Genomic DNA, 22,437 nt, shown 5'->3' with positions numbered 1-22,437 from the left:
GATACAGAAACCTGTAATTAACTAATGCATTTGAATAGTATTTGTAATTATATTTTTAATAAATGAATCTTAGCTTCCTTCTGTTATACCATATTGATGAGAATCTCTACATTATTTCTATTAGATATTGATGATCAGAGTGAGTGTCAGCTGGTTTAACTTCTGGTCTAGAGGTTTGAATTCCAACAGAGTTTATTGTGGTTCATTGCGCTATGCATCTTTACGTTAGCACCCCAAAACTTCAATAGTGACATTTTCACATGCCAGTGCCTTTTTATGCATCTACGGATAATTCATATTTAACTTGGTGCTTTTTCTAGACCCCTGGTCGGGCTGAAACCAGGTTTTTATTCCTCAGAGGTTGATAAATTAGGTCCCTTTAAGTTGGTAAATAATATATTGTTTAGCATGTACCGAATATGGGTTGAAGAGTTGTCCCCTTTTCTTAAACACATTTCAGCTTGTTGGTTTGTAATTACAATTTTTTTTCGGCAGACTTGCATTAGACTAACTAGGCAAATGTGAACCTTTTTTGAATTAATTAACACCTTTTTTGCTGCATTTGATTTTGAGTGAGTAAACTGCACCCCACCAATTGACTTCTAGAGAGGAAGACTCCCAGATTTATTATTCACTGAAGTAAACAAGGCTTGCCACTGTAATTTTGTTTGCAAAATAGTCATTGGTTTACAGTTCTTTAATTTATAATCTCTGCTAAGGCCAATTTGAGACAGCAATGTAGCTAAGTTAGACTTGTGAGTCTACACCGTGCACCTCCAATTTTCAGTATTAGAAAAAACATAATTTTTAGACTTAAATAACAAATGTAAGTATATTGCAAAGTGTTTTGCTGTGCATTAAACAATTTATATTTCACACTCAAAGTGTCTCGTCCCTTGAAGACTGATCTCCTCCTCAGACGGATTATGTTACTATTTACTATAAAAAGAAGGAACTTGTAAGGAATGTGATATTTATTCACCAATACAGTGGTGTCATTTGGTACAGCATATTTACAGCAATAATGTAAATAATGTGGTTTATTCACTACAAATATACTATGGGAATACAGAGCTTGCTTTGTACAGTTGAGCTGAGAATATGAATACTGACCAGCAGGTTGAATACTATGACGTGTTTGATAAGGTTGCATTAGATAACTGTGAGTTTTCCCAACAGAGACATCATTTTGCTCAGGCAATCGCTATCTTAAACTCCCATGGATGTAACATTTTTGAGCAGTTCTCAAGGAAGGTAAGAAAGATAAAAATAGTTACAAATTTATACCAGGTGACATGAATAACACACAGCAAAAAGACTGACTGACCACCCATTCCAGTACAGCCATACACCATGCATCCTGATACAGACATACAGTATATGTGCAAACAGGACTCGCCCCACTCGGTCTTCTCATCTCTGTCTTTTCTCTCTACTTCCTTTCTCCTCTCTCTTTCTCCTCTCTCTTTTCTCTCTTTCTCCTCTCTCTTTTCTCTCTTTCTCCTCTTTAATTTCTCTCTGTCTCCTCTCTCTCTCTCCTCTGTCTTCTCTCAACATAAATGTACACATACTATAGTATTTGCCAGCTCTAATATGTGTAGGCCTTAATAAATCGGCCCCTAATTTGTTGGTTATGCAAATCTGCTATATTTACTGGTCATTTAAACTTGTTTACTGTATATATTTCATCAAAAGGACATTGAGTTACACAATTTGCTTTGAAGCACTGATAAGATCATATTACTGCCTATTGATTGTAAGTTTATTTTCATGAAGAGAAAAAAGTATTGCAAAAGTATCTTTATAGAGAAATCCTTATCTCCCCTTATGACAACAACATGAGGAAATGACTTCTGCTTTGGCTGAATATGATCAGACCACAGAGCTCTTTAGTCTGTATTTGCCAGAGGGAGCTGCTGAGATTTTCAAACATAAATTTTAACATCAAAAGTGTTTTCTTAACTTCACATCACTCACTTGTCTGTGCCAGGAGGTTTGTAAATTGTAACATTAAAGAAATGTCCTAATAGAAGAATGTTCTGTGTCTGATGGAAATATGTTTTCAATGATTACAAAAGGCAGCTTCAGGGATATTTCTGGGGATGTAATTTGTGTTCTGTATTTGTGCTCTGCTCACTAGGATTACCAAAGGATGCTGGATTTGATGCGAGAAATTATTCTGGCCACTGACCTTGCACATCACCTGCGCATCTTTAAAGATCTTCAGAAAATGGCAGATGGTAATAAGAGGCTGATGTTGTATGATAAGCTAATATAGGGTTAATGCTAAGGTGTATCCCTGGTGGGCAAGTGTGTGCTAGGGTCCTGTGTGTACTTTATAACCAACATTTGTGGCACTCAGGAAGTTTATGGGGGGCGGTCCTGATTTTGTGGGAGAAACAGTGTTGTAGGGGGGGTGGGGTAGTGGGTGGTTAGTGACTGGAATTGTGTGTGCATCTTGGTGGTTGGGGGGTATCTGGGCAGTTTGTGGGTGCGTCTGGGTGTTCTATGGGTGGAGATAAGGGAAATTCTGCAAATAGGGACAAATGACTGTCTAAGAGAGACAGCAAGACAGAGATCAGAATCAGCGACTGCCCCTCTCATATAGGGACAGTTGGGCCGTCTGCCTGTGTGTTACCTAGCAGCCAAAGCCACAGGTAATTTAATGGCCCCAATCATATAAAACAGGGGCCAAAACAGAAAGGCTATCCTATCCATCTGTCCCTTACTATATAAACATATATGTATCTGATAGTCCATCCATCAGTTTTTCTATCTATCTTTCTATCTATATCGATCTGTCTATATCAATCTTGTGAGAGCTAACAAATAAATTATGGACATTTATATAAACCTTATTTATCTACATACAAACATTTGGAACACTGAATATGTATTTATATTTTCAAATAAATGTTTCTTCAGCTTGTAAACATCACCATCTAGTGGCACCGAAAGAAAATCAGGAACATAGCAATGCGATTACACTATCCAAATACAACTCCACTCCTATATGATAAAATATTCAAGTTATTTCAGACGTATGTGTTACTGCTGAATATTTGTAAAATGATTATTTTTTATTATGATTCTGTAGCTTTGTACATTAGATTGCAATATCTTACATTGCAGAAGCAGCACCATCTTTATTACGCATTATAGGATTGCAAAAACAGCTGCCGTAACCAGGGTGATAGCAAGATCATAAACTAGAAATAAAAAGTAGCAGGAAGATGTGAAGAGAGAGTATACAGGGCTGGAAGTTTACTTAACGGGACCCAATTTATTAACCACATATTGCAGTGAATGTCAGTTAGGATGGAGGCTCCTCAATTAGGCCTCACTACTTCCTGCAGGCGGAGACAGGGAAATTATTTGTGTCCGTGTATGCAAACCTGTGTGCACGTGTGTATATATGTGTGTGCACGTGTGTATATATGTGTGTGCACGTGTCTATGCACGCCTGTGTGCACGTTTGTATATATGTGTGTGCATGTGTGTATATATGTGTGTGCACGTGTGTATGCACGCCTGTGTGCACGTTTGTATATATGTGTGTGCACGTGTGTATATATGTGTGCACGTTTGTATATATGTGTGTGCAAGTGTGTATATATGTGTGTGCACGTTTGTATATATGTGTGTGCACGTGTGTATATATGTGTGTGCACATTTGTATATATGTGTGTGTACGTGTTTATATATGTGTGTGCACGTTTGTATATATGGGTGTGCACGTGTGTATGCACGTTTGTATATATGTGTGTGTATGCACGCCTGTGGGCACGTTTGTATATATGTGTGTGCACGTGTGTATGCACGCCTGTGTGCACGTTTGTATATGTGTGTGCACGTGTGTATGCACGCCTCTGTGCACGTTTGTATATGTGTGTGCACGTGTGTATGCAGGACTGTGTGCACGTTTGTATATATGTGTGTGAACGTGTGTATGCACGTTTGTATATTATTATTTTATTATTATTATCGGTTATTTGTAGAGCCCCAACAGATTCCACAGCGCTATTAACAAAGGCGGAGTGCAAAAAAACAGTTATAGGGATCAAATGGGTAGAGGGCCCTGCCAAGAGTTGTACTGTTGTAGTCCGCTCTTGAGAAGGTGATCAACAAACAGCTGGACTCTTAAGCTTACATGCTAGGAAGGTTCAGGGGATAGCAATGGAGAAGAGGAACTGGTATAAAGAAAGGTTAGAATATGTTGTGCATCCATGAACAGTAGAGTCTTTAGGGAGCACTTGAAGCTTTTAAAACTAGAAGAGAGTCTTGTGGAGCGAGGCAGAGAGTTCCACAAGATGGGAGCCAGTCTGGAGAAGTCCATCATTTCTGATGGAGTTGATTTTGTTATTGAAGTGGTTGGCAAAGTCTTGAGCTGACAGAGAAGTTGTATTAGGAGGTGGGGGAGGGCGGAGAAGAGTATTGAAAGTGGAGAACAAACGTTTTGGGTTTGAAGAAAGATTAGAGATAAGAGTAGAGAAGTAGTGTTGCTTATGGAAATTAAGGGCAGAGTAGTAGGAGTTCAAGATAAATTTGTAGTGTTGAAAATCAGCTGAACTCCTAGATTTTATCCAGTGCCGCTCAGCAGTACGGGAACATCTGCGTTGGTATCGTGTCAGAGTAGTATGCCAGGGATGAGGATGAGTGTTTGATTTCCGAGCTATGGTAAGAGGGGCGAGATTGTCAAGGACGGATGTAAGGGTGGATTTATAGTCGCAGATAGATTGGTCAGGGCATGGAAAGGAGGAGGAGAGGTTTGAGAGAGCTAGCAAGCTGTTGTTGATCTAATGACGTAATGCTTCTGTGAAGTTTGGTGTGAGGAGCAGAAGGAGGGGAAGTTGTAGGGAGGGATGATATGTTGCAAGTAAGGAGATGGTGGTCAGAAAGAGGAAAGGGTGAGTTTGTGAAGTTTGAGAGGGTGCATCGATAGCTAAAGATCAGGTCAAGGGAGTGACCATCTTTGTGAGTGGGAGAATCAGTCCATTGTAACAGACCAAAAGAGGAAGTGAGTTGCAGAAGTTGTTTAGCAGAGGAGGCAGTGGGATTGTCAAGAGGGATGTTAAAGTCACCAAGAATGAGGGAAGGGGTGTCTGAGGAAAGGAAATAAGGTAGCCATGCAGCCAAGTGATTTAGAAATTGAGTTGAAGAGCCAGGAGGACGGTATATGACTGCGACACGTATAGAAAGAGGAGAGAATAAGCGAATCATGTGGGTTTCGAATGAGGAAAATGTGAGGGAAGAGATGTATATGTGTGTGTGCACGTGTGTATGCATGCCTGTGTTCACGTTTATATATATATGTGTGTGCACGTGTTTATGCACGCCTGTGTTCACGTTTATATATATGTGTGTGCACGTGTGTATGCACGCCTGTGTTCACGTTTATATATATATGTGTGTGCACGTGTTTATGCACGCCTGTGTTCACGTTTATATATATGTGTGTGCACGTGTGTATGCACTCCTGTGTGCACGTTTGTATATATGTGTGTGTGCATGTGTATGCACGTTTGTATAGGTGTGTGTGTGTATGCACGCCTGGGTGCACGTTTGTATATATGTGTGTACACGTGTGTATGCACGTTTGTATATGTGTGTGTGCACGTGTGTATGCACACCTGTGTGCATGTTTGTATATATGTTTGTGCACGTGCGTATGCACGCCTGTGTGTACATTTGTATATGTGTGTGCACGTGCGTATGCACGCCTGTGTGTACATTTGCATATGTGTGTGCACGTGCGTATGCACGCCTGTGTGTACATTTGTATATTTGTGTGCATGTTAGTGCACGTGTGTTTGCACGCCTGTGTGTTTATTTGTATATGTGTGTGCACGTGTGTTTGCACGCCTGTGTGTTTATTTGGATATGTGTGTGCACGTGTGTTTGCACGCCTGTGTGTTTATTTGGATATGTGTGTGCACGTGCCTATGCACACCTGTGTGTACATTTGTATATTTGTGTGCATGTTAGTGCACGTGTGTTTGCACGCCTGTGTGTTTATTTGTATATGTGTGTGCACGTGTGTTTGCACGCCTGTGTGTTTATTTGGATATGTGTGTGCACGTGTGTTTGCACGCCTGTGTGTTTATTTGGATATGTGTGTGCACGTGCCTATGCACACCTGTGTGTATATTTGTGTGCATCTGTGTAGCCACCAATCAGCAAGTGCTACCCAGGGTCTTGAATAAAAATGGTGTGTCTCCTAAGCTTACATTCCTGTCTTTTCAAATAAAGATACCAAGAGAACAAAGAAAAATTGACAATAGGAGTAAATTAGGGAGTTAGAAATTAGAAAATTGCTTAAAATTGCTGCTCTATCTCAATCAGGAAATAAACAAATGTGGGTTTCATATCCCATTAAGTCATCAGGTTTTATAGCCGTACTCAAAAAAAACTTGCTGGTGATGATGGTAAAGAAGAACTCCGTAAAGCAGGAGCTGTGACAGTGATAAAGATCAGGAGCCTTGGTCTGGTAGTCATAGCAACTGCAGAGACAGGTGACACGCAGAAAGGCACCATTCCTAAGGAGGTAACTGGTTGTCCAATAAGGTCACTTGATCTCACAGGTACCATCTGTAGGTCACAGAAGCATTAGTCAGATACTGTGAGTTAGAGTAGCTCTGTCAGTGGCACGGGATCCCACCCAGTGATATCAAACTGTCATGGGAAAAATACAGCTTATATGTAGCAATATCTGGTGCAGACGGTTACGTCCAGTAGTAATACAGTTGTACCCTTGTGAGTCTAGAAGAGTCATCAGGAGTGAGTTATCAATTAAAGGAACATGAAACTCAACATTTTTCTTTGACAACTAAGATAGATTCAAATAGAGCATAAAATGATAAACAGCTTTCCAATTTCCTTCTATTAACACATTTGCTTTGTTCTCTTGGTATCCTTTGTTGAATGAGGAGCAATGCACTACTGTGAGCTAGCTGAGCATATTCTGTGAGCCAATCACAAGAGGCACATATGTGTAGCCTCCACCCAGTAGTGCACTGCTGCTCCTGATATCAAGAGGATGAAGCAAATTAGATAATAGAAGTAAATTGTAAAAGTTGTTAAAATGATATACTCTGACTGAATCATGAAAGTTTCATTTTGACTTTACTGTCCCTTTAAACGTGATTTTGTTTTTGACTCATACAAGGCGAGGGAAGGGCATGAACTAGCCCTAAACGTTGCTGAACTTCGGACCTATGTTTGTATAATAATGGTCATTTTTAAATATCAGAAGCTGGAGGACATTGTCTATTTATGAATTGAACTTGGGTTTGGTGAGCCTCCTCCGTCTGATTCACTGATACCTGTGTTGTGTCTGCACCTGCATGTGTGTCTTGCATTTTCTTCTTCTATAGAATCTGCAGATGCAAATTATTTTATTATAAAACAAAAAACAATACCATACAAGACCGTGCACTAAAAGGACATGGAACAATGTTCAAAGAAGGTCTTCTTTGTACTCAAAGTAAACTGGAAATACATTTCATAGTGTTAAACCATATGAGAACATAGGAAAATTACTCATAGGCTTTTTCAACGATGACATCACCGAAAGGTGAAACGCACGTCGGAGTCGCAGACACACAGTTACATGTCACAAGGAGAGGCAGGCTTACTGAAAGCAAGGTGCACCAGACCCTTCTTGCAATCGTTCAGGAAAGAGGTCTATTGGTTTTGTGTTTTTTGACAGCCTTTGGGCCCCCAAAGTTACTGGCAACTACTGCCTTTCTATTAAACAAAGACTTTGCCTTTTTAATCAATTTTAATTGTATTTTTGTCAGTAAATATTGGAACCCCCTACAAACCAATCCAGTCTTGGATCCATTTGTATGGAGCGCATTACTTAGAGCTATAGTAGCTCATCAGCATGTGAGTAATTTTCCTTTGTTCTTAAAGGGATATCTCATATGGTTTAACTACACTATGAAAGTTTATTTCCATTTTCTTTGAGGTACAAAGATCTTCTTTGAACATTGTTCCATATCCTTTTAGTGCACGGTGTTGTATGGTATCGTTTTTTGTTTTATGTCACTTTTATTGTGCACATTATAATTTTACTTAATTTTATTGTAAATTATTGTATTATTTAATTTTTTTTACAGATGGGTATAATCCCAAAAACAAACACCATCACAGTCTATTGTTATGTCTTCTTATGACCTCGTGTGACCTCTCAGACCAAACCAAAGGCTGGAAAACTACAAGGAAGATAGCGGTGAGATTTTATTTCATGTTTTTAGTGTTTTAAGAAGATATTTGTTTTGCTTTTTGTAGAATTAATCATCAGTGACATCGACTTTAAAAAAATGATAATTCTCAGTATTTTACAGTTAAACCTCCAATTGAAAAACGTAAAAATAAATTGTAGATACATTTTCTGCTAAGAGCCTCAGCTGGAATACAGCCTATCCCAATATCACCAGCAGAGTCTAACATTAAAGGGACATTACAGCCAAAATTGGAATCCACATGGATGCATTTAAAGGGACATGCCACCCACATTTTTTCTTTTATGATTTAGAAAGAGAATGCAATGTTAAACATATTTCTAATTTACTTATATTATCTAATTTGTTTGATTCTCTTGATATTCTTTGATGAAAAGCATATCTAGATATGCTCACTAGCTGATGATTGGTTGCTGCACATAGAAGCATCATGTGATTGGCTCACCATGTACATTGCTTTTTTTTCAAATAAGGATATTTAAAAAATGAAGCAAAATAAATTATGGAAGTAAATTGTAATGTTGTTTAAATTTTTGTTCTCTATCTGAATCATGAAAGAAAGATTTTGGGTTTAGTGGCCCTTTAAGTTTTTAATACACTCATTTTTGTAATATAGATGCATTAGCAAAAATGCTTCTAATAAAAGCTATAGCTGTTTCAAAAGTGTATTTGAGTATGCACCGTGCACCAGCATTTTAAACACAGCACTTACTCAGAGAACTAAAGGTGCTTGTATTATCGTGTAATGACTCAATTTGTTAATTGCTGATTTGACACAAAACCCACTGGTTCACTGAGCAGCTGCAGTATGTAAAATGCTGGTGCACTGAAAATATCTAGCTATGCTTTACATGCACGTGCAGAGAAAAATGTTAACACTAACTCTAGTAAATGTTATTACTGCGTCAGCAGCATATGCACATATGCTGTGTGTGAGCCTCAGGATGCAAACATCATGCTTGCTCACAGAGCTGCTAGTGGTGCGTTTTGTATCGGTGAAGACTTCATTTGTGCCATACAAACCATCCCTGACTCACTGAGACTGTTTGCTGATGCTCAGGGCATCACAGCATACGTGTGTATGCAGCTGTAAAACATAAATAACTTTTTTACTAATGAACCTATATTGCAACAATTCTATTTAACATGTAAAATGCACATTGCACATTTCAATTTTGACCTTTCTATCCCTTTAAGAGAATAAGTGTTTATTCTTCTTTCCATCACCAAGTGGTGGGGGTATATATCCCTATTTATACAAGTGGTGGGAGTATATATCCCTATATGTACAAGTGGTGAGGGTATATATCCCTATATGTACAAGTGGTGGGGGTATATATCCCTATTTATACAAGTGGTGGGAGTATATATCCCTATATGTACAAGTGGTGGGAGTATATATCCCTATTTATACAAGTGGTGGGGTATATATCCCTATATGTACAAGTGGTGGGAGTATATATCCCTATTTATACAAGTGGTGGGGTATATATCCCTATATGTACAAGTGGTGGGAGTATATATCCCTATATGTACAAGTGGTGGGGTATATATCCCTATATGTACAAGTGACTTGGGTATATATCCCTATTTGTACAAGTGGTGGGGTATATATCCCTATATGTACAAGTGATTGGAGTATATATCCCTATTTGTACAAGTGGTGGGGTATATACAGTATACCCCTATATGTACAAGTGGTGGGGTATATATCCCTATATGTACAAAAGGTGGGGTCTATATCCCTATTTGTACAAGTGGTGGGGGTAAATATCCCTATCTGTACAAGTGGTGGGGGTAAATATCCCTATCTGTACAAGTGGTGGGGTATATATCCCTATCTGTACAAGAGGTGGGGGTATATATCCCTACCTGTACAAGTGGTGGGGTATATATCCCTACCTGTACTACTGGTGGGGTATATATCCCTATCTGTACAAGAGGTGGGGGTATATATCCCTATCTGTACAAGTGGTGAGGGTATATATCCCTATCTGTACAAGTGGTGGGGTATAAATCCGTGTCTGTACAAGTGGTGGGGGTATAAATCTCTATGTGTACCAGTGGTGGGGGTATAAATCCCTATATGTACAAGTGGTGGGAGTATAGATCTCTATCTGTATAAGTAGTGGGCTTTTTAATCCATATCTGTACAAGGGGTATGGGTATATAACCCTATCTGTACAAGAGGTGAGGGTATATATCCATATCTGTACAAGTGGTGGGGTATATATCCCTATCTGTACAAGAGGTGAGGATATATATCCATATCTGTACAAGTGGTGGGGTATATATCCCTATCTGTACAAGTGGTGGGGTATATATCCCTATCTGTACAAGTGGTGGGGTATATATCCCTATCTGTACAAGTGGTATGGGTATATAACCCTATCTGTACAAGAGTTGAGGGTATATATCCATATCTGTACAAGGTGTGAGGGTATATATCCCTATCTGTACAAGTGGTGAGGGCATATATCCCTATCTGTACAAGAGGTGAGGGTATATATCCCTATCTGTACAAGAGGTGAGGGTATATATCCCTATCTGTACAAGAGGTGAGGATATATATCCATATCTGTACAAGTGGTGAGGGTATATATCCCTATCTGTACAAGTGGTGGGGTATATATCCCTATCTGTACAAGAGGTGGGGGTATATATCCCTACCTGTACAAGTGGTGAGGGTATATATCCCTATCTGTACATGTGGTGGGGTATATATCCCTATCTGTACAAGTGGTGAGGGCATATATCCCTATCTGTACAAGAGGTGAGGGTATATATCCCTATCTGTACAAGAGGTGAGGGTATATATCCCTATCTGTACAAGAGGTGAGGATATATATCCATATCTGTACAAGTGGTGAGGGTATATATCCCTATCTGTACAAGTGGTGGGGTATATATCCCTATCTGTACAAGAGGTGGGGGTATATATCCCTACCTGTACAAGTGGTGAGGGTATATATCCCTATCTGTACAAGAGGTGAGGGTATATATCCCTATCTGTACAAGAGGTGAGGGTATATATCCCTATCTGTACAAGAGGTGAGGATATATATCCATATCTGTACAAGTGGTGAGGGTATATATCCCTATCTGTACAAGTGGTGGGGTATATATCCCTATCTGTACAAGAGGTGGGGGTATATATCCCTACCTGTACAAGTGGTGAGGGTATATATCCCTATCTGTACATGTGGTGGGGTATATATCCCTATCTGTACAAGTGGTGAGGGCATATATCCCTATCTGTACAAGAGGTGAGGGTATATATCCCTATCTGTACAAGAGGTGAGGGTATATATCCCTATCTGTACAAGAGGTGAGGGTATATATCCCTACCTATACAAGTGGTGAGGGTATATATCCATATCTGTACTAGTGGTAGGGTATATATCCCTATCTGTACAAGTGGTGGTGTATATATCCCTATCTGTACAAGTGGTGAGGGTATATATCCCTATCTGTACAAATGGTGCTGGTGAGGGTATATATCCCTATCTGTACAAGTGGTGAGGGTATATATCCCTATCTGTACAAGTGGTGAGGGTATATATTCCTATCTGTACAAGTGGTGAGGGTATATATCCTTATCTGTACAAGTGGTGAGGGTATATATCCCTATCTGTACAAGTGGTAAGGGTATATATCCCTATCTGTACAAGTGGTAAGGGTATATATCCTTATCTGTACAAGTGGTGCTGGTGAGGGTATATATCCCTATCTGTACAAGTGGTGAGGGTATATATCCATTTCTGTACAAGTGGTGAGGGTATATATCCCTATCTGTACAAGTGGTGAGGGTATATATCCCTATCTGTACAAGTGGTGAGGGTATATATCCCTATCTGTACAAGTGGTGCGGGTATATATCCCTATCTGTACAAGTGGTGTTGGTAAGGGTATATATCCCTATCTGTACAAGTGGTGTTGGTGAGGGTATATATCCCTATCTGTACAAGTGGTAAGGGTATATATCTCTATCTGTACAAGTGGTAAGGGTATATATCCTTATCTGTACAAGTGGTGCTGGTGAGGGTATATATCCCTATCTGTACAAGTGGTGAGGGTATATATTCCTATCTGTACAAGTGGTGAGGGTATATATCCCTTTCTGTACAAGTGGTGAGGGTATATATCCCTATCTGTACAAGTGGTGAGGGTATATATCCCTATCTGTACAAGTGGTGAGGGTATATGTCCCTTTCTGTACAAGTGGTGAGGGTATATATCCCTATCTGTACAAGTGGTGAGGGTATATATCCCTATCTGTACAAGTGGTGAGGGTATATATCCCTATCTGTACAAGTGGTGTTGGTAAGGGTATATATCCCTATCTGTACAAGTGGTGTTGGTGAGGGTATATATCTCTATCTGTACAAGTGGTGCTGGTGAGGGTATATATCCCTATCTGTACAAGTGGTGAGGGTATATATCCCTTTCTGTACAAGTGGTGACGGTATATATCCCTATCTGTACAAGTGGTGCTGGTGAGGGTATATATCCCTATCTGTACAAGTGGTAAGGGTATATATCCCTTTCTGTACAAGTGGTGAGGGTATATATCCCTATCTGTACAAGTGGTGAGGGTATATATCCCTATCTGTACAAGTGGTGAGGGTATATATCCCTATCTGTACAAGTGGTGTTGGTGAGGGTATTTATCCCTATCTGTACAAGTGGTGTTGGTAAGGGTATATATCCCTATCTGTACAAGTGGTGTTGGTGAGGGTATATATCCCTATCTGTACAAGTTGTGTTGGTGAGGGTATATATCCCTATCTGTACAAGTTGTGTTGGTGAGGGTATATATCCCTATCTGTACAAGTGGTGAGAGTATATATCCATATCTGTACAAGTGGTGAGGGTATATATCCCTATCTGTACAAGAGGTGAGGGCATATATCCCTATCTGTACAAGTGGTGAGGGTATATATCCCTATCTGTACAAGTTGTGGGGGTATATATCCCTATCTGTACAATTGGTGAGGGTACATAGCCCTATCTGTACAAGTAGTGAGTGTATATATCCCTATCTTTACAAGTGGTGAGGGTATATAACACTATCTGTACAAGAGGTGAGGGTATATATCCCTATCTGTACAAGTGGTGAGGGTATATATCCCTATCTGTACAAGTGGTAAGGGTATATATCCCTATCTGTACAAGTGGTGAGGGTATATATCCCTATCTGTACAAGTGGTAAGGGTATATATCCCTATCTGTACAAGAGGTGAGGGTATATATTCCTATCTGTACAAGTGGTAAGGGTATATATCCCTATCTGTACAAGTGGTAAGGGTATATATCCCTATCTGTACAAGAGGTGAGGGTATATATCCATATCTGTACAAGAGGTGAGGGCATATATCCCTATCTGTACAAGTGGTGAGGGTATATATCCCTATCTGTACAAGTTGTGGGGGTATATATCCCTATCTGTACAATTGGTGAGGGTACATAGCCCTATCTGTACAAGTAGTGAGTGTATATATCCCTATCTTTACAAGTGGTGAGGGTATATAACACTATCTGTACAAGAGGTGAGGGTATATATCCCTATCTGTACAAGTGGTGAGGGTATATATCCCTATCTGTACAAGTGGTAAGGGTATATATCCCTATCTGTACAAGTGGTGAGGGTATATATCCCTATCTGTACAAGTGGTAAGGGTATATATCCCTATCTGTACAAGAGGTGAGGGTATATATTCCTATCTGTACAAGTGGTAAGGGTATATATCCCTATCTGTACAAGTGGTAAGGGTATATATCCCTATCTGTACAAGAGGTGAGGGTATATATCCATATCTGTACAATTGGTGAGGGTATATATCCCTATCTGTACAAGTGGTGAGGGTATATATCCCTATCTGTACAAGTGATAAGGGTATATATCCCTATCTGTACAAGTGGTGAGGGTGTATAACACTATCTGTACAAGAGGTGAGGGTATATATCCCTATCTATACAAGTGGTGGGGTATATATCCCTATCTGTACAAGAGGTGAGGGTATATATCCCTATCTGTACAAGTGGTAAGGGTATATATCCCTATTTGTACAAGAGGTGAGGGTATATATCCCTATCTGTGCAAGTGGTGAGGGTATATATCCCTATCTGTACAAGAGGTGAGGGTATATATCCCTTTCTGTACAAGTGGTGGGGTATATATCCCTATTTGTACAAATGGTGAGGGTATATATCCCTATCTGTACAAGTGGTGAGGGTATATATCCCTATCTGTACAAGTGGTGGGGTATATATCCCTATCTGTACAAGTGGTGGGGTATATACAGGGACCAGGCAGAGCTAGGCCAGAACAGGTATACAAAGTCCAGTTAAGGTGCAGGAGGTCATGAGTTGCAGATCAAGCTCAAATAATCCAAGTCAGGAGTTTTCTTCAGATTGCTGGAAACAAGGCACCTACTTGCAGATGCTAAGGTGAGTGATCAGCACCACTAGAATTGTTTTAAAGTTCCGCCCTGATTGGCTGCCAACTGGTAAGCCTTACAAATCAGATGTTCTTTTACATGAGAACCCAGAGGGCCACATGGGCTGTCAACTGCAGGCCAATGCTCTCTATGTTTTGTCTAGAGCTCTCCAGTTCCTATGTTATTTTACGCAGTTGATCCAATATATAATGGAGAGATGAGTGAACATTATTAAATCAGGTTGATAAAATAACAAGAACACGTCAACTTCAGATGGCTTTTAGTGAAGTACTAGGTGATAAGCCTACACAGAGGGCAGTCTATTTAAAAACAAAACTACACACCCCAAAGCTAAAATTACACAAAATAAAAAATGTAAAATTACAGAAAAAAATAAACAAATCTATCCAAAATAAAAAATTTAAAACTTAACTAATACCCCTATAAAAATCCAACCCAAAATAAAAAAACCCTAATCTAATGCTAAGCTACCAATAGCCTTTAAAAGGCTTTTGTAAGGCATTGCCCTAAGTTAAAGGAACACTGATCCCAAATTTTTACTTTCGTGATTCAGATAGAGCATGCAGTTTTAAGCAAGTTTCTAATTTACTCATATTATCAACTGTTCTTTTTTCTCTTGCTATCTTTATTTGAAAAGCAAGAATGTAAGTTTAGAAGCCGGCACATTTTTGGTGAACAACCTGGGTTGTTCTTGCTGATTGGTGGATAAATGCACCCACCAATAAACAAGTGCTGTCCAGGGATCTAAACAAAAAATTGGCTGGCTCCTTAGCCTGGATGCCTACTTTTTCAAATAAAGATAGCAAGAGAACGAATTTTTTTTTTATAATAGGAGTAAATTAGAAAATTGCTTAAAATTGCACATTCTATCTGAATCATGAAAGAAAAAAATTGGGTTCAGTATCCCTTTAAACAGCTCTTTTACCTAAACAAATGACCAGTTATCCCCTAACAGTAAAAACCCCCACCTAGCAAACCCCCCAAAATAAAAAAAAACTAACACAAAAATAACCCTAAACTACCCATTGCCCCTAAAGCGGCATTTGTATGGGCATTGCCCTTAAAAGGGCATTCAAGTCTTTTACTGCCCTTAAAGACTAAGGCCCAAATAGGTACTCACCGTTCCTGAACTCCGGCAGAGAAGGTCTTCTTCCAGGCGGCTCCATAATCTTCTATCTTCATCAGGAACGAAGGCAGCGCGGAGCGGAAGTGTGGAGCTGTCTTCCCGATGCATGGATCCTCAGCAGCGGTCCTCAATGACGGTGGTCCTCGATGGTGGTCCTCGGCAGTGTGGAGGCTCCTCTTTATCCGATGTCCGTTGTACACTGAAGATTGAATGCAAGGTACCGCATTCAATTTGCGGTACCTTGCATTCCTATTGGCTGAAATTTTGAAATCAGCCAATAGTATTAGAGCTACTGAAATCCGATTGGCTGTTCAAATCAGCCAATAAGATTTCAGTAGCTCTCATCCTATTGGCTGATTTCAAAATTTCAGCCAATGGGAATGCAAGGTACCCCAATAAATATGGGGTACCTTGCATTCAATTTTCAGTTTGCGACGGACGATCACATGAGGAGGAGCCTCCACGCCGCTGAGGACCACCGCCACTGAGGATCCGTACATCGGGGAAGCCAGCTCCGTACCTCCACTCCGCGCCGCCTTCGCTCTGGATGAAGATAGAAGATGATAAAGCCGCCTGGAAGAAGACCTTCTCCACCGGACTTCAGGAACGGTGAGTACCTATTTGGGGCATAGTCTTAGGATTTATAATTTTTTTTGTAATTTTAGCAATTTAATAGGCAATGCCCATGCAAATGGGGCAATGGTTAGTTTAGATTTTTCTAGTGTTAGGTTTTTTATTTTGGGGGGTTTGGTGGGTGGGGAGTTTTTACTCTTAGGGGGGACTTAGTATTTTTTAAATGCAAAAGAGCGGTTTAACTTAGGGCAATGCCCTACAAAAGGCAATTTTAAGGGCTATTGGTAGTTTAGGGGCTGTTTTTATTTTGGGGGGGCTTTTTCATTTTCATAGGGATTAGGTTAAATTTTTTAATTTTTGATAATTTTGTTTATTTAGTTAATTTAGAGGGTGTTAAGTTAGGGGGCTTAGTAATTAAATTAGTTATTTGCGTTGTGGGGAGTTTGGCGTTTAGGAGTTAATAGGTTAATTAGGTTTATTGCGATGTGGGGTTTGGTAGTTTAAATGTTAACAGGTTAATTAGGTTTATTGCGATGTGGGGGTTTGGCGGTTTAAGGGTTAATAGGTTAGTTAGGTTTATTGCAATGTGGGGGGTTGGCACTTTAGGGATTAATATTTTAATTATGTTAGTGCAGATTAGGGGTTATTTACTTTATTATTTTGCGATGTGGGGGGTTGCGATTTAGGTGTTTGTTAATACGTTGTGCGGGAGGTTAGTTTTTTTTGTTATACTTTGTGCGGGCGGTTACGTGTTTTTTATGTATTCCTTGTTGGCGGTTACGTGTTTTTTCGTTATTTCATGCAGGCGGTTGCGTGTTTTTTTGTTGTTTTTTTTTTAAGGCTTCGGGTTTGCCTATGCTGCATCCAGGTGGATTCTTTTGGCTGCGCTCACAGCCATCATTCTTTTGGCTGCCTCGCACAGCCAACATTCCTTTGAGGATGCATGCGCAACTGGCGACGGACGCGTTACAAACGCGATTATAGTATAGATGCCCATAGAATGATTGGTGTTGCAATTATATATTACTACCAATAGGTGGCAGAATAAGATTGTAAAAAAAAACGATATGAAGAACGACTGTGTTTTACTTATTCTGTTGTTCATATTTTTGCTGTTAAAACATAACATTTTCTAATGAGTTACAGCATATTATTATTGCACAGGTATTTGCCACTATGTTTTTAACTGTTACAGATGACCTAAGTACATACTTAAAGTATACTCATTGCAGCCCTTGAGCAAGAGTCTTGCAAGACACAGATAATATTACATGCACGCTCCCGAGCCTACCTCAGTATCCTCTAATAGAAAGGAGCATAAGAATGCACATTTTACAATAGCAGTAAATCATGAAAGTTTAATTCTCAATTCCATTTTCACTATTATTATTGATATCATTTAAAGGGTCAGTAAAGTCAAAATTAAAATGTCATGATTGTGACCATTCAATTTCAAACAACTTTCCAATTTATTTGTGTTCTCTAATTTGCTTGTTCACTTGGTATCCTTTGTTAAAGCATAACAAGGAAGGTAAGCACAGGTGCAGCAATTACCTACGGGGACCTAGCTGCTGGTGCCTGCATATATATCCTTCTTGTCGTTGGCACACCCAACGTGTTGAGCTAGCTTCCAGTAGTGCATTGGTGCTCCTTTAACAAAGGATACCAAAAGAATTAAGCACATTTGGTAATAGAAGTAAATGGGCAAGTTGTTTAAAATTGTATGTAAAAAGACGGGTTTCATGTCCCTTTAATGACAAGTTGGGGGAAATTGCATTTACATATAAAAGTAAAACACTATAATTTCTCTCTTTCATGTCTTTTACTTGTTTAATAGACCTGTTGGAATACTGAGCTATATAATCATTTTCTGTTGTTTCAGGAACTTATCTACAAAGAGTTCTTCTCTCAGGGAGACCTAGTAAGTACCTTAACCCTTTGCATACCAGAGAGACCAATGTGGGAAAATAACTTTGATGCTGAAGGGTTAAATACAATCAGGGAACACATTAAAAAAGTATCATAGTCTTAAATATTACTCCAAACACCTCTGAACCTTCACATAGCTCCCCACTGCCTGTCATTGTATGTGACTGTAATGATTATGGACACTAAATTACCTCTAGACATGGTGTATTCAAAGGTAGATCAGTTCCAGCCTCTCAGTCCCAGATGATTATATTAAACTGCTGGGGATATAACTGTCACAGATTCATGACTATTCTGCTGTGCTTGACACGGTCTTTCATTTCTGCAGGAAAAAGCCATGGGGAACAGACCGAGTGAGATGATGGACAGAGAGAAGGCGTATATCCCCGAGCTGCAGATAAGTTTTATGGAACACATCGCCATGCCTATTTACAAGTGAGTCTGCAGACTGGGAATTGCTGAGGTTACTGACAGCACCAACATTTCACACAATAAAACATGAATTATCACAATGTATCACATAAGCTCCTTCTGGTGTGCTGCTGTAATGTGTGACCCCCACCCCCTAGAGTCCAATCCCACTCACTGAACGTTGGGGTGAAGAGGCCGCAGCCCAACTTTATTAGAAAATGTGCATACAATAAATAACCAGTTTACATAACCATAAAACCAGGGTGCTTAACCACCTAAAACCACGTGCCGGCAAGCTCTACCAAGCACACCCACAGACCACACCTCTCCCACTCTTCCAAGCAGGAGGTACCACCAACCACGTACAGCCCCCTAAAATTAGGCAAATACCCACCACCCCAAAGCTGCAACATGAACTTCCACAAAACTCATGGGAGGGAGGGAGATTCCTGCTCCCAAGATCTTTTCCAAAATGCTACCACTTCCTGTTTTCACCTCCTAATCTCCACCCTCCTCACCTATATTTGACCCCTTATTTTCACCCATTTTAGTCATGCAGGGTGCCTTTATCATTAGTACCATACAACTGTCCAGCACATATGAATTTTGTTGTCTCATCTTCCTCTCTGGAGGGGGGAGGGCAATAACTTATAACATGTTAAAATCCTAACCAGAAGTTATATCCTGCCTGTTAGCGCCGTAAGCAATTCAAAAGAGGTTTCTTACATTTTATGAAAGAAAACTTGGTTTCACCAGTTGTATTTTTAACTGCTTGTAAATTCTATTTATGAGCTTTTGTACATAAAGGGGCCGATTTATTATTGTGTGGACGGACATGATCCGATATTGCAGATCATGTCCACCACACTTCGATAAATGTCAACAGCATACGCTGTTGGCATTTATCATTGCACCAACAGTTCTTGTGAACTGCTGGTGCAATACCACCTCCTGCAGATTCGTGGCCAATTGGCTGCTAGCAGGGGGTGTCAATCAACCCGATCGTATAAAACTTTTCCACCCAAGGTAACTGTGTGTTTAACCCATTAACAGTCCCTCTTGTTTACTCTAAGCCTTGCTGCTGCCAAATAGGGCTCAGCAGTCAATCATCAGGTGTGCTCATATGACACCACAAATTACTACCAGCTAATAAGTGGGACTTTATTAGTAGCTTGGATCCTGAGGATCCCTAGGGGGCGCTAGGGACTAAAATAAATTACAAACTTGAGTCTCAATTAGAAAGTTCAAATGTGTCCATATAATGCAGCACAGTCCAAATCAGTCCTAATATAAGTGCTCTTCAAATATCCCGATTAGGGTCTCATAACATTCTGCAAATATTCAAGAATAAAAGAGTGTGATTCATGCGCATATCAGTAGTTCAATCGAACATTATTATTATTATTATACTTTATTTATTAAGCGCCAACATATTCCGCAGCGAACATACAAAATTATGTAAACACAGGGTACTCACTTAAAGCTGAAAAGAACGTTCTGGAGACTCACACTGCTCCAGCTCACTGATACATCCAAATCCTGCACTGGAGCGATGTGTTGTCCAAAGGTAGCATCAAAATTGCACATATATAGTGGTTTTTGTATACAGTTTTAATAAAATACATATAAAAACCAATAAAAAGTGCACAAAGCTAAGGGTTTTTTTTATAAAAATTTTACCTATGAGTTTAACCCATTTGTAGGGGTTAAATACATTATTAGCTAGGGTCAGTAACAAATTAGAACATGTAACTTTTTCATTAGAATATTCCTTTGAGAGACATCAGCTCTCTGTATTCTGTTGTAAATGGGCCATAATAGGCTATAGGTTGTAGTAGGCAGGCTATAAAGAGAGAGTTTTCTTAATAGCAAATTCTGTTCTCCAGAAGTGCGGAATGAAAAATCTCCGTAATGCAACCCCATTGATGTCTTTGGGGAAAAAAAAGTTACGTTTAAACCTAACACCCTAACATAAACCACAAGTCTGCCGCACCCCGACATCGCCAACAATAATAAAAGTTATTAACCCCTATTCCGCTGCTCCCGACGACATTGCCGGAACTATAATAAAGTTATTAACCCCTATTCTGCCGCTCCCCGACATCGCTGACACTATAATAAAGCTATTAACCCCTAAACCTCCGACCTCCCACATTGTCACCACTAAATAAACCTATTAACCCCATAACCTCCTGCCCCTCACATTGCCGCTATTAAATAAACCTATTAACCCCTAAACTGTCAGCCCCCCCACATTGCAAAACACTAAGGGGCCTAGTTATCAAGCCGTCAACCTCAAATACGCTGGAATTGAGCAGCATATTTGTGGCGAGGCTGATACGCCTTAGTTATCAAAGGCTCGAGACCGGCAAAAGTAGAATTTTGTGACAAAAGCATCGATCCGCCGGACTCAGTCCGACACAGATCGATTCTTACGTCACTCCAGATGTTCCGCACACAAGTGCGGCACATTCTCACTACTTTTGCTAGTTATCAAAAAACTAGCAGGTACGCTCGGCACTTTTACGGCCCAGCGTACCTGGTTTTCAAACCGCCACCCCTGGAGGCGGCGGATCCCATAGGAATCAATGGGAGTCTGACCATAGCGAAAGTACAAGTTCGCTGCTGACAGACATCCCATTCATTCCTATGGGAGCTGTCTACACCTAACACACTAACATGTACCCCGAGTCTAAACACCACTAATCTGTCCCCCCTACACCGCCGCAACTAAATAAAGTTATTACCCCCTAAGCCGCCGCTCCCGGAGCCCACCGCAAGCTACTCTATACATATTAACCCCTAAACCGCCGCTCCCGGAGCCCACCGCAAGCTACTCTATACATATTAACCCCTAAACCGCCGCTCCCGGAGCCCACCGCAAGCTACTCTATACATATTAACCCCTAAACCACCGCTCCCGGAGCCCACCGCAACTATAATAAATGTATTAACCCCTAAACCGCCGCTCCCTGAACCCGCCGCAACCTATATTAAATGTATTAACGCCTATCCTGCCCCCCCTACACCGTCGCCACCTATAATAAATTTAATAACCCCTAATCTGCCCCCCCTACACCGTCGCCACCTATAATAAATTTATTAACCCCTATCCTGCCCCCCACTACACCGCCACCACTGTAATAAAATTATTAACCCCTAAACCTAAGTCTAACCCTAACCCTAACGCCCCCCTAACTTAAATATTAATTAAATAAATCTAAATAAATTAACTCTTATTAACTAAATGAATCCTATTTAAAACTAAATACTTACCTTTAAAATATACCCTAATATAGCTACAATATAAATAATAATTATATTGTAGCTATCTTAGGATTTATTTTTATTTTACAGGCACCTTTCAATTTATTTTAACTAGGTACAATAGCTATTAAATAGTTATTAACTATTTAATAGCTTACCTAGCTAAAATAAAGAGAAATTTACCTGTAAAATAAAAAATAACCTAAGTTACAATTACACCTAACACTACACTATACTTTAATAAATGAATCCTATTTAAAACTAAATACTTACCTGTAAAATAAACCCTAAGATAGCTACAATATAATTAATAATTATATTGTAGCTATCTTAGGATTTATCTTTATTTTACAGGTAACTTTGTATTTATTTTAGCTAGTTAGAATAGTTATTAAATAGTTATTAACTATTTAATAACTACCTA

General features: G+C 39.7%; 1 protein-coding gene across 4 annotated transcripts in view; it reads left to right on the top strand.

The window, feature by feature from the left end:
- PDE2A (phosphodiesterase 2A) overlaps positions 1 to 22,437 on the top strand; it is a 1,131,360-nt gene that overhangs the window by 1,092,783 nt on the left and 16,140 nt on the right. For all 4 annotated transcript variants that reach the window (XM_053708776.1, XM_053708774.1, XM_053708775.1 and 1 more), the window contains 5 exons: positions 1,180 to 1,254; positions 2,141 to 2,240; positions 8,121 to 8,233; positions 18,289 to 18,327; positions 18,664 to 18,770. In XM_053708776.1, the coding sequence (XP_053564751.1) occupies positions 1,180 to 1,254; positions 2,141 to 2,240; positions 8,121 to 8,233; positions 18,289 to 18,327; positions 18,664 to 18,770 (434 nt within the window). The remainder of the gene's footprint in view (positions 1 to 1,179; positions 1,255 to 2,140; positions 2,241 to 8,120; positions 8,234 to 18,288; positions 18,328 to 18,663; positions 18,771 to 22,437) is intronic.

Source organism: Bombina bombina, chromosome 3, assembly GCF_027579735.1.
Source record: "Bombina bombina isolate aBomBom1 chromosome 3, aBomBom1.pri, whole genome shotgun sequence".
Classification (NCBI taxonomy): domain Eukaryota; kingdom Metazoa; phylum Chordata; class Amphibia; order Anura; family Bombinatoridae; genus Bombina; species Bombina bombina.
The sequence above is the reverse complement of the archived record's forward strand: the minus strand, read 5'-3'. Positions and strand labels throughout refer to the sequence as shown.